Source organism: Anguilla rostrata, chromosome 11, assembly GCF_018555375.3.
Source record: "Anguilla rostrata isolate EN2019 chromosome 11, ASM1855537v3, whole genome shotgun sequence".
Taxonomy (NCBI): Eukaryota; Metazoa; Chordata; class Actinopteri; order Anguilliformes; family Anguillidae; genus Anguilla; species Anguilla rostrata.
This window is the reverse complement of record NC_057943.1, coordinates 19,582,272-19,595,369: the sequence shown is the minus strand read 5'-3', so window position 1 is coordinate 19,595,369 and position 13,098 is coordinate 19,582,272. Positions and strand designations below refer to the sequence as shown.

The 13,098-nt window shown below is 39.1% G+C and overlaps 1 protein-coding gene and 1 long non-coding RNA gene across 2 annotated transcripts; one reads left to right on the top strand and one right to left on the bottom strand.

The window, feature by feature from the left end:
• Positions 1 to 1,970: 1,970 nt before the first annotated feature.
• edem2 (ER degradation enhancer, mannosidase alpha-like 2) lies at positions 1,971 to 10,262 on the bottom strand. The gene is made up of 11 exons (XM_064298577.1): positions 10,042 to 10,262; positions 9,531 to 9,641; positions 9,395 to 9,434; positions 9,077 to 9,182; positions 8,638 to 8,763; positions 6,533 to 6,744; positions 6,239 to 6,380; positions 5,556 to 5,680; positions 4,880 to 5,024; positions 4,019 to 4,140; positions 1,971 to 2,506 (listed from the first exon to the last, which is right to left on the bottom strand). The coding sequence occupies exons 1-11, from the start codon at positions 10,146 to 10,148 to the stop codon at positions 2,024 to 2,026; spliced, it is 1,719 nt and encodes a 572-aa protein (XP_064154647.1). The 5' UTR covers positions 10,149 to 10,262; the 3' UTR covers positions 1,971 to 2,023.
• On the top strand, positions 3,398 to 3,862 carry LOC135234211 (uncharacterized). Its single transcript, XR_010324034.1, has 2 exons — positions 3,398 to 3,431; positions 3,704 to 3,862. It is a non-coding gene; the product is annotated as an uncharacterized LOC135234211 (long non-coding RNA).
• Positions 10,263 to 13,098: the final 2,836 nt, after the last annotated feature.

Here is a 13,098-nt window from a genome sequence, read left to right as displayed (position 1 = left end):
CTTCTTCGTTTTCTTTGGGGTTTATTGGTGGTTGGTAAACAACGAATTGGTGCATTACCGCCACCATCTGGTATGGAGTGTGGAGCAGAATGTCAACTCATATCCTCTCAATCAAATGAGTAACTCTAAGATAACACTCACTTCCTGAGCTCTTTTGTAGAATATCTATTATATCGAATTGTACTTTTATCTTTCTAAGGTTTTGAATCAGATGCCTTCTTTCTGCCTCATATTTCTGACAGTGTAGCATAACATGTTCTACTGTTTCCTCCTGCCCACAGTAGTGTACTGTTTAGACCAGTATGTCCAAATCTGAGTCTTGGTATTATTGTCTCATCTCTTCTGTTCCTTCCTACACCTCTCATTTCTCCCACTTTCCTTTGAACTCTGTAAAACCATCGTCCTTTCCTCTCTTCCGCCCATTGCTTTTGCCACCTTCCCTTCAATCTCTGCTTAATAATGCCCTTGGTTTCTGTCTTGCTTAAGCTAACTATCAAATCAATGTGATTATTTTTTGTGGCCTCCTTTGCAACCTTATCTGCCATCTCATTTCCTTTGATACCAATATGTGCCGGTGCCAATAAAAATATTACTCTAAGACCCATCATATGAATTCTGTATAATGTTTGTTGTACTTCAATCAAACTATCTGGTCTGCTGTCTGAATGACTGTACTGTAAACTGGCTAATGATGAACTTGAATCTGAACAGATTGCTCTCAATGGTCTTATATCCTCTATCCACTGCACTGCTAACAATATTGCAAGCATTTCCCCTATGTAAACTGATACTTCCTCACTGATCCTTTTCCCTACTTTGACACGAAATTTTGGAATTTTTTTTTTACAAAGTCTGATCAATAATCCTTCTCCCCACATCATATCGTATGCCTTTTCTATAACAAAAAAGACAGCCATTACACATTCTCTGTTTATCTGTGCTTTTCTAATTGTTCTAAACATACAGCTGGATCCATGGTATTTCTTCCTCTCCTAAAGCCACTCTGGTATTTGGATATATATCCTTTATTTTCTATATATGTTAACTTTTCATTCACCATTTTCTCCATTATTTTGCAGATGTTGGATGTTAAAACAATTGTTAAAACAATTCCCTGGGTTTGTGCAATCTTTTCCTGGTTTCCTTCAATCACCATTCCATTGTCATCATTACAGTGACCCCATAACATGCTATGGGCATTAAAATCTCCACAACATATCACTTTCCCTCCTAAATGTACAGCAAGTTCACCCATTAACTCTATTGAAAGCCTCTTACATGGATTGTAAAAGCTAACAATTTTGATATTTCCTTTTCTTGTCCAAATTTCAATTACTAAATATGCCAACTCTGTTCCTTTCCCCAAAAATATATATTGTATTCCTTGCTTTAAAAACATTATACATCCTCCTCCACTGCCCTCCCCTCTATCTCTGCGGATAATATATTAATAAGACACTGAACTATAGCATTTCACTACCATGAAATGGACAAGATTGCAGTTGGTGAATTAGGTGCAGCTCTTGTAGGCCTGTTAAAAATTTAAAAAAGTATTGACATGATTGGGCATCTGTCCAAACAAGGCCTCTAGTTTTCATTTTGTATTTATGGATTTGGAACTGCTTGGGAAAGATATGGAAAAATATTTTATTGACGCAAAAATATAAGAATATACGAAAAGGCCATTCAGACCTTTTAGGCTCACACTTTCCGTGCAGCATTGTATAAAGCCTGATCTCAACGGCACATCCTGGTAAGCTATTCAATGCAATGATGTTAATAGCTGAAAAGTACTCCTGACTATCAGTGCAAAAATGACCTTTGAATTAACACAGGCCCTTGTTCTTCTGATTTTGACCTGATTTTCATGTAACAAAGTGACTTTCCTCTGAAGAATCTTACCTGTTTACACACTTTAAGACACAAAAAACCGATGGCAACACAATTTAAAATAAAGGCGATACACCGCATACCTTGTAATAAATAAAAAACGTATTTTTTATTTTTTAAACAACAAATGCAATCACGTGCTGTCGGTGAAGACCTGCCCTAGAACGGCGAGTCTGGAGCTGAAGGGCTGCATTGGGCAGGACAGCGCCCGAGCTTTCCTCCTGGCCCCCGGCTTTAGGGCGATGCTCTCTGAGGAGTCGAGGGGGCGGTGCTGTGCACCGTCTGCAGGGTCCCCCTCCTCTCCCGCTTGGGCTGGGGGCGGACCGGCTGTCTCCGAAAAGCTGAGCAGGATGTCCTGAAGCTCCCGCCTCTCCTCCTGCGCCCTGCTGCAGCAGTGCAGGGCGGCAGGGTCCAGAGGATGCGCCTCCGTGTTGAAGATGTAGCCCCCAGCGCCCAGGACGCAGTCCCCCTGGGGGCCACTGCCTGTGTGGAACATAGAGCCACTGTTGTGCAGGAAGTTGTCCGGATCAAAGAGGAGGTAGAGGTACTTGACCGTCTCAGCCAGGAAGAAGGACTCCATGCGATTGTCCAGCTTGTGATCTCGCAGATCCTTTACCTATGCAGGGAGGATGAATTTTTTCTCACTCTTGCCTTCCTGGCACTTGCATTTCTGAATACACATGAATAAACCTGGTGTAATCAGCTAACTGTGAAAAATATGACCACAATGAATATATACTGCCCAGCAATGTTCCCTCTAAGCTGCGCGCGTGCGCAATCGCGCACTGCCCGCACATTCTCAGCGCACAAGAAAATCTATCCAGCGCATAAACAACATCAACATAACGTATTAATTCATATCTAATATTAGACCTAATCTAATCTAATTAATTCGCCCAATAATATTGTTTTTTTGTTTCTCACTCAGTGAGTGACAGGTGTCCAGCCAATGATACGATACGGTTCACTTACGGTACGAAGCCAATCATGGCATTGACGGTGCTTGCGTCTGGGCCCTGCCTATATGCGCCGTGCAGGTTAGCTAGCAGGTTAATAGATGCTAATACAAACCCCGCATCATGGCGAAACGAACAGGCAGCGACACATCCACTCAGCAAGCCACAGTAAAAAAGAAATGCAGTTCTTTTAAGATGGAATGGCTGTCGGAGTATGTGCAAATTGAAGAAAAAGCGGTGAAATTGGGTGAGATTTTTTCTTTTTCAAGTGAGAAAGGTCTACTCTGCAAAACATGCAGCGATGCCAAAGTAGCAAGTGAGTTTTCAGAGGGAAAAATGTGGACTGAATGGAAGCTGGACTATCTCAAGCGTCACGTTCAGCATAAAAGTCATTTAAAAGCTGTCGAAACTGTACGAAGACTCAAGATGGGACAGGGGATTGGTACATTATTGCGGGAGAGCGCAAAAGAGCGAGAGAAAAGGAACGAGCTGTCACACAAAACAAAATCGGACCCTGAACAAGTTAAAGTTCTCATTGACAATATTTTACTTGGAGAAGTGAGAAGGACAGACGTGAAAAATAAGGTAAAATTTAAGTCAGATTTGTGCATATTCTAGTGACGGTTATTAAGATTTTGTCTTTATGGATATTAATCATTAAATGTTGTTACTATTAGATCATTTATGGGTAGTAGAAATGCCAAGAAAAACTGTGTAATTAGATATTTTACAGACAAAGTGTTACAGGAATTTGCACTGTATCACAAGCTACAGCACAAGTCATTGTGCAAAATGTGAATGTTTTAATGTAAGCAAAATGTTATGTCTGAAAGGTGTATATGTCTCATATCTTCCAGAACAGGACCCTCAGCCAGGCAAAGCAGGACTCTTCCCATGGCCAAAGCAGGACTCTCACATACTGTATAACATCTACACATCCCATTTTTCAGATTTTTGTCTTTTTTTAAGTGGACCAAATTACTTATTTAAAAATAAAGCGTGCATATCTAATGTTGCTCACAGTAGTCCTCAGTTTGCTCAGGGAGCTTGTGTGTATGCCCAGATACATGAAAAATTAGAGGGAACATTGCTGCCCAGTGTGTTCGGATATCAGTATTTCCATGAGTTTTTTAGTTTTTAAGTCCCCAGGTATGTAATGTAGAGGTGCTCACACTAGCGAAACCACAGTTGACTCGGGTGATCTTCTCGATGGACTCCACAGCATCACGCCCCAGCTGCAACACGGTGGGGTCACCAGTGGCCCGATACAGGTACATGGCGCTCTCTATCAACTCTGTAGCAACACAAACGCATGCACACACATACACATGTGCACACACACACATACACCTGATGAGCAGTGGGACAACTGGCAGTCTCCTGTTCAAAACATGTCAGGTAGAACACTATTCAAAAAATATAACAGGTGGAATATTGAAAATTTGGAAAATGAAGAAAGATACATGATGAAAGCGTGTAACTAATAGGGCTGGTTAAGTCTGCCTCAGTGATTGTGGGCATTGACTTTTATGCATTTCCACAAGACCATATTTCCACATCACATCATATAGAGGTCAGCTCCACATATTGTGCTGAATGTAATATTACTGGCATTCACTATTCCATGCTTTGCAAGTAGCTTATGATGTATGTCTGTATTTCTATTGAATGTCTATGGAATACATCATAACAAGAATGGTTTTGAATCATGAAATGTTGTAACATGCTCCAGTGCAGAGTATTTCTTTCCAAATTACATTCCAAATCAAACAAAACTGGAACCTTTGCCAGGGCAATGTATGGCACACTGGTTAGAGCAATAGATTCTGAATTGAAAATGTGGTTTACAGTCTGAAATGAGAAACTTAGTACTTTTGAGAAAGAGTATCCTTTGTTCCTATGGTTTCAGCATAAATGCAAACACATACTATAGTATAATTTAATACCTTCTGAAAAAGTTGTTTGGATGGTCATTTACAAACAGCTGTTCCAAAGTTATTAAAGTGCAATGGCTCTGAGTGGGATTAGGGTACCTGGCCGCAGTGGGTAGCCCTCTCTCTTGTCCACTGTGTATCCCTGAGGAATGCTGTAGAACTCTGGCAGGCCCCCAAACTGCCGCCACACAGTGTAGTAGTTGTGGAAGGTCCTCATAGCGTTTTCCAGGTCACCAAGCAGGCTCTGACACACATACAACCATGACTCTGCATTTGCGTACAGATTACAATACTTCTGTTCTTACTGCCTATTCCAGTAAAAGAGGTCAGCATGACAAATTTAGAAGGTGCAAGAGCACAGATTACTTTTATTCATAGAGGAATTGCAGAAATTGGCATCAATCTAAGCGAATGGGAATCATTTAGTCTTATTGGCATTTCATAATGCATCATATTTGTACATTCCACATGATTTCAAGAGAATCCAATATTTATATTTCAGGGAATAACTTAAATGGCTTTCAAATATGATATTTTCAATTAATTCACTCTTCCCCATGTCTGTTGTTGTTTTAGCTGATGTATCTGTGCATCTATTTGTAACACAACACTGAACAAATTACCCCTCAGGGAACTGTAAAGATCTATTAAATTGAATACCGCTGATCTAAAAATTCAAAGCATACTGTGCCAGTAAACCAGAAGAGGAAACGGGGAGACCACAATGTGGGATGTCAGTTAACCTTGACGTTGTTTGTGGTGTGTCATCTCTCACCTGCAGCCCTGGCCAGAAGGCCTCAAGGGACTGAAAGACTGGCATGGAAACAGTTCCTTTGTGCATCTGCACCCAGAGGTACCAGTCATCAAACTTTGTGTAGTTCTTAATCGACTTGTCATACTCTGCAGACACATAGCAATACACAAACATTTAAGAAGGCATTGTCCTCTCTCATTAAATGAGGCTAGGTAGGTGACTGATACCTCAAAATAAACAGTTGTTCCCTCTCCCATTAAATATAGTAAAAATAAAAAAGCATAGTTACATCATGAACCATGCCTTCAGCTTTACCTTCCAAGATACCACAGAAACTCAGAATGAAGTGTTTATTCTATCATAGTTTCGAAACCCAGATGGCCAGACCTTGAGAGACCAAGATATTCTTGGTCTCTCAATCATATATATCATTATAAGCACTGTGCAAGTGTGTTTCTGTTCTTCCACTGGTAATGTACTGCATATACTCTGAAAAAGGTGGCAGCCCATTCTAAATGACTGGAATGGCATTCTGGCTCTTGGTAACTTTCCCCACCTGTACCTTTATCTCATTTTCAAAGTTATCAAGAGCATCACTACTAGCAGCCAGTAACTAGGCACACAAAATGCCAAGATACAAGTGACAGTCCTTAAATTCAATTCAAGAGGCACCAGGAAAATCAAGTAAGAACTTATTTACTTACCTGAGAACATAGAAAGCAATTCCTCATCTTGTAGCATGATGGCGCCCTTTACCAGGTACTCAAAGTAGGAGTCCACTCCAGCTCCTATCCCAGCATCCTGAGCTACCCATTTGGAGGTGATGACATCGATGTGGTTTCCCACCTGAGGGACATAGATAGACAGGTCAGCGATCAGTGCTGCAGAATTTGCCGGCTTGTTGACCACAGCAGTCTCTTTCTAATCAAATTCCCCATATCTGTCTAAACAGGAGATTGATTCTTGACATGCCTGCTGGCAGCACGTGTCTCACTCACCAGTCCAATGTCAGACCGTGTTTTCCACAATGACCTCAGTGCCTTGCGAGCCACATCTTCGAAGACCGGGTCACCTGTGAGCCGGCTCAAGGTGGCAAACTCCAGAATGAAGGTGCCAACCCCGGCCGTGCAGGTGACGGGGGTCTCCGTGGGGTTCACCCCCATCAGCAGGTTCACTGTGCCATATGGCATGCCCGTGGGAGTCTGGAATGCTGAAGGAGCAAGAGATGACAGTAGGACCATAGTAGGTCAGGATTCTTCTGCAGCCAGAGGTAATGTCTGATAAACCTAAAAATACAGTCAACTCATTGCTATTCTCACTTTTTTTAAAGAAAATTCAGTGGCAGATCACATTCACACCATGTGCAAAAATAGCAACAAAATGTATCAAATGAATGTAGTTAGGAATGCAGGAATTTATGTGTAAATCACTTGGATGAACTAACAGATTCATCATCATTGTTTGTCTTAAGAAAACCCTAAGTAATTTGGATTATGTTTTTAAAAAAAACCTTGCAATACAAACTCCTCATGGGAGGAGATCAATACATACATGGATACTATTCTTTGAGGGATGAAGAGGAAGATGTGGCTAAAATAGGAAAGTATTTTCTGCCAAAATGACCCTTTCCAAGTGTCATCATATGCATTACAGACTGATTTACTTATTTAATTCTAGAAAGGAGGTTCTAATATATTATTATCAATACTTTGAAGTAGTCTGCTACAAACTACAAAACAAATTGCTGAGACAGCTAAGTTAAATGTGGGAAATATTTTTTGCAATGACAAATGGAATACAGAGGTAGTACTATATGAACAAACTGTACAGATAAAATCTACTGCTTCCTTTCCGTAAGCTCAGCGATTTCCCATGTCAAACTTTCATACTGAAAGCCTCATTAAAGAACACTGTGGAGGGACCAGATAGCTTGTCATCTCAGTATTATAGAAAGTTCAGTGACACTATTTCCCAGTACCTATTAGTTAAGTACAACCACTCAATCGAGGGCGAGTATACCCTTCAGAGGCAGTCATTATAGTTATATATTAAAAAGGAAAGGAGCCAGAGGAGGTGGCATCTTTTTGTCCTACAGCACTCCTAAACATAGACGCAAAGATTTTGGCAAAATACTTGCAAAGCACCTGAATAAATTGATTGAAAAACTCATTCACCCTGATTAGACAGAGTTCATATCACGAATACATCCACAAGAAAATATCCTTGTATGCAGATGATGTTTTGTTGTACTTCACCAAACCCAGTCTGCCAGCACTTTTAGACTCGATTAACTTATTTGGCAGTTTTTCAGGATACAAAATAAATAGGAATAAAAGTGAATTAATGCCAATTAGAATGTGTAGTAGTCTTCAGTTACATAAACACCCATTCAGAGTAACTAACAATCACTTTACATATCTTGGTATTAAAATCACAAGGAACCATAAACAACCATTTGCAGCAAATTGCCTCCCTCTCCCAACAAGACTGAAAGCAAACATTTGATATTGGCAGATGCTTCCTCTGTCACTGAGTGGGAGGATAAATGCAATTAAAATGAACTTCTACTTCAAATATTTATCTGTTTCAGACTGTCCCCATGTTTTTACCCATCTCCTGTTTTAGTATTTAGATTCCTTTGTGAATCAATTTCTCTGATGCTCCAAGTTCCACAGGATCAACAAAAACACCCCTGCAAGCCAAAAGTAAAGGGAGATTAACCCTCTCTGACTTCAAGTGTTATCATCGGGCTGTAACTGTGTACATTCTTATGTTCTTATGTTCAGAACCAGTAGTCTATTAGAAGGGCAATGTAATAATTCATAATGAAATTCACATCTTGAGGCAGATCAGGAGATGTTTGGGGGGTGGTTGGATGGGAGGGAGTGAGTGGGTTGGCATGTCACTGTGTTGATGGAGAGGGGTTATGACGTTGCTTTGGAAAAGAAAACTGAAGAGAAAATAATGTCAGGGTTATTGTGCGCACAAATGGGTTATATTTTATGTACCATTCTCTCAAATAAAAACTGGTTGCAAAAAAAAGAACTGTGAACAAATTACCAGTTTAAGTCATGTCCGACTGTCGGTGCTACATTTTACTCACCTGGAAGGAGCTTACGAGCAGCTTCCTCTGCCATGCGGAGAAGAGGTCCAGAACAGGGCCACCCCACCTCTACCTCCATCCCTGCCCGTTTTGAGAGCAAGTGAGCTGAGAGTAACCCCCCCACCACTGAGGATACAAACAACAAGAGTTCAGTTGGTCTTCTCCTGTGCTCAGACAACTCAATCACAGTGCATCTCCAAACCAGGCCATAGCTATAAAACCTATACCCACATTTGGTGAGATTTTTACTTTTTTATTGTTATTGTTTTTTTTTTTTTTTAAAGACCTATTGCGGTGCAAGAGCTTTAGATTAATAACTTTACTCAAGTCATATATAAAGTCCCTGAAGCTATAATCAAGTCTGTCCTAAGAATACAACAGTCTACCTTAAGCTTTCTTTTTCCATCAGACCAAATGCTCATATTGCTTCAAGACTCACCCCGAATGTTTGTTTCAAAGACAGAGGCATTCACATCAATGTCAAAGTCCACAGTGTCCTGCAGCAAAGATGCTACACGCTGAAATTCGGTATGATTTCCTAAAATCTGAATTAGAGCACAGTCCAGGGAAAATGTTACACAAATAAATAAACATGACCTGTCAAATTATACATATCTGACGAGCGCTGTAAAGCTAGACCGATTGATCTATGAAAATGCAAGTCGTTATCACAATCACTATAATCTACTCACTTTTATTACATACACATCAAATCAATACAATAAAATTGTAAAAATTTAAATGAGGATGAGCATACCAACAGAGTATCCAGTGCATCTATTAAAGTCAGGGAAAAGCTGCAATAAACAAAGAGAAAGATGTTATTTTCACGCAAAAAAAAAAAACAAAAACAAAAAAACTGGGTTTAGATTAGGGGATTGAGGGGACATTACCTGCCCCATGTGTCCTGCCCATCACAAGTCAAGGGTCGCAGCTCATCATATGGAAAAGCATTCTCCAAATAACTGTTATATGCGTGATAAAACATCGATTTTATCCTTTCTCTGTAGCGAAAAGCAACAATACGTGGTTAGTTAGGAGAATTAACATCGCAGCTGTTTTCTGCACTCACTGTAGCCTGTGACACTGGTGTGGGCTATATGTTCTGTAGTTGTGCGCATTATTACGACAATACAGAGCAGTTGAACGGAGAGAGAAAGTCAAAGTTACAGCAAGCAGTACGAATACGTAGGTAAAGCAGTGAATCTGAGAGTGAATCAGACATTCATGTCTAACCTGCAAACGTCTTCATTACCTAGCTACTGTGATTAAATAGTACTACCGTGCCTTGTTGTGCAGACTATTTCTAACTATAAGGATGAATACAAATGCAACGTGTTCTCCTCGAAATCTGTAGTGAAAGTAGGCTATGGTTTGTTTGTAAAGTGTCCATTAGGTTCCTACCTGTAGTGAGCCAGTTCTTGATCTGTACCCTCTTCTCCTTTGGCATGATTGATGACTGGCGAGACGTGAATAACGCATAAGATCGTCGTAATGAGATAAGCGAGCATGAAGAGGCGAGAGACTTGCAAACAGCTAATTTTATTTAGGCAACATCAAAACAAACTCAAGTCTACTCGAATGAGGAAGTGAATTCACCACGCATGCGCAAACTCGTATGCTGACGCTTGTCTGAGACGCAAGGACATACTACGTTTCGGTCCTCCATACCTAATTACGCAGGATGGATATTCTGAAGAAGGAAATTGCAAAAACGGTTGTGCTTCAAGTGCTCATAGATCGATCAAATTAATTTGAAATATTCCACAGAGTGCTCTTATCTATTATCATTAAAGTTACAATCTCGAAGATTTCAGTTTCGTTCTCTATGGCGGTGCCAATGGCGAGAAGCGGTAATTGCAGGTGCGTTTATGGACCTCACTTCCCATAGATCCAACCCGATCCAACCATTGTCGCCTGTGTGACGTCAGTCAGCTGGCACCTGGGCCACGCCAACTATAACAGTTATTTACTGAATTAAAAATGGTTGTTATAAAAGTAATGTTATGTACATACTCATTCATTGTCTAACATTAGGCTAACTTAAACTGTCTTTACACTGCCGAGCCGGGTTAAAATGCTGTAGCAGATCTGGGGTAGAATTAGTGATGATCAATTCCCACACACGTTCTTTATCCACCTTTTGCCCGGTATGAACATCTTTACACTGCGGAGAAGAATTCGCGGGATTCGTTGTGGCTCCTGAATTATGTATCTCGTGCACAATAAAGTCTTTTTCGTGAATGACTGTTGTGTAATATTTTTGAAACAACTGTCTTACAAAATGTTACCCCTGGTGTTTCTGGTTTTGCTAGCTAAACTGTTCGAGAATAAAGCTAAGATTGGTGTTAACAGTTTTCTTTTCATTTAATAAGTGGAATAACTGAGCCACGATACCATGATTTTATGCATTGAGTAAATAGCAAGCTTATCGTTTTGTAAAAACTAGAAAGCTTGTTGCTACAAACTGTATAAAGCTGGTTTATTTGCTGTACAATTGGCATCAAAGCCAACATTGTGTCTACATTCTTAGCATTCAGGGTGGTTGTCCTGTCTTAAATTTTTGTGGCAGCCTCTTAGTCACTGTTGTGCGATTTTTGTTGGATAAAACCACAACAAATTTATATCCCAAGTCTCTATATCCCAGAGACCTTGAGACAGTGTTATGGTTCTTATGAGTAACACCTGCACAATGTCTCTATGCAAGCTAGATTTCAAAAGGAAATTGGAAAAGTCTAACAGGAAATCAGTCAGCAAAATCAACAAGTGTCCATCATTACCCAGCATGCTGGTGGTTTTAATCTAAACAGTAGTGTTACGTTAAACAACTTTAAATAAAATAATTTTGAAGTTCCGTAGAAACTGAAAGATCTGAACCGAAGGGTTCTAGACTGACTGGTGGTTATGCAACCAAAACTATTCTGAACAATATAAAGTAGGAAAATGTGTTACATATAAAGAAAAGGGTCTGATTAGAATCAAACACTTTGCAAAATAGGTCAAAGACAGTGGGCCATGAAAAAGGAGATGTGGATAGCCAGTATAAAAAATGTGCTAAAGGGATACTGATTACTCCTTGTTTTATGCTTAGTCATTAATGTAAACTAAGGTTTGTAGCAGTAAAATGAGACCTTATTGAGATCAAAATCTATTTTACAAGGAGGACCTGTTAAAAAAGACAGTCAACATCATAAATGGTGAACTGTTTTGCCACATAAGACAGATGTGAAGTATGAGTTTTCAGGATTGTATTTAAAATGTGTTTGAAATGTTTTGAAAATATAATATTTCAAGAAATTTGTTCAAGCAGCATTGCAATGTGACATACTCTTATATGTAGGCAACATTTTTGAAAAAAATTGTTTCTTCCTTTTTTGAATATTTCTTTTTTAAATGTTATGTTGTTACAGTGTATCAGTCAAATTTTGTGTAGCTTGCTTGTGGCATGTTGCCTGTGAATGAAAATGGAGGCTGTCAGACTGAGGAAATGGAAGTTTTGCATTACCATGGAAACTTTAGGCAGGTGTGTGAACTGAAGTGTGAAAATACTAGAGCGTTGGATTATCTTCAACAGCATGCCTTGCATCTGGTGTCAAATTAGTTCATTACATTTAGTTCATACTCTCAGTGCAGGACATCCAGAGGAATATTACCTCTTGCTTAATAGCAAGCAGAGTAAGTGCATAGCAAAAGGATTACAGTTTACAGATATGTTGCAGAAATTGTTGAATACTGTAGCATGTGGGTTTCTTTTCATAAATTGTGCAACATTTTTGTAAGTTGTGGGCTTGAATTGTTACATTCCTATTTTTGCAGAATACCATTCACAAATGAACTGACTTAAAATGTCTATACATACATACAAACTACAAAGACATTCATGGTTTTCCTATAGTCTTTATAGGGGTGGAGATATTTGTGCAAAGTACAACAAAAAAATTAAATTTTAATCTAACATTGAGTTTCATTATTTCAAGAGGAAACTCCAAATTTGTGTGATTATATTTTATATTGACACAAACAGTATTGACATAAACATTTTTATTTTATTTATTTATTTTAATGTTTTAATAAAATAGGATTAAATATAACATCCAGATAATGTGCATTAAGTCTAATATGATTGTGCTGTCTTATTGTATTTTATTGCATAAACATACTTTTTTTGGCTCACTTCATATCACATTTATCCTCACTTTTAATTCATGACAAAATGTCACGTTTATTTGCACTAGATATTGCAGCCACATGAGTTGCCCTCCGATTATTTGTGGAGACAATTCTGAGATATACAGCATGGCTGATCTTTGAAACAAAAATAATTCTTGATTTTAAGCCAGCTGCTGGATTACATTCAACATATAATGAATGTTTGAAATGTTAAAAATGTATTTTTACTTTTGGTGATTGCAGTAACTATGACAAAATATATAACTGGCACATTCTTCTGTGGCTATATTT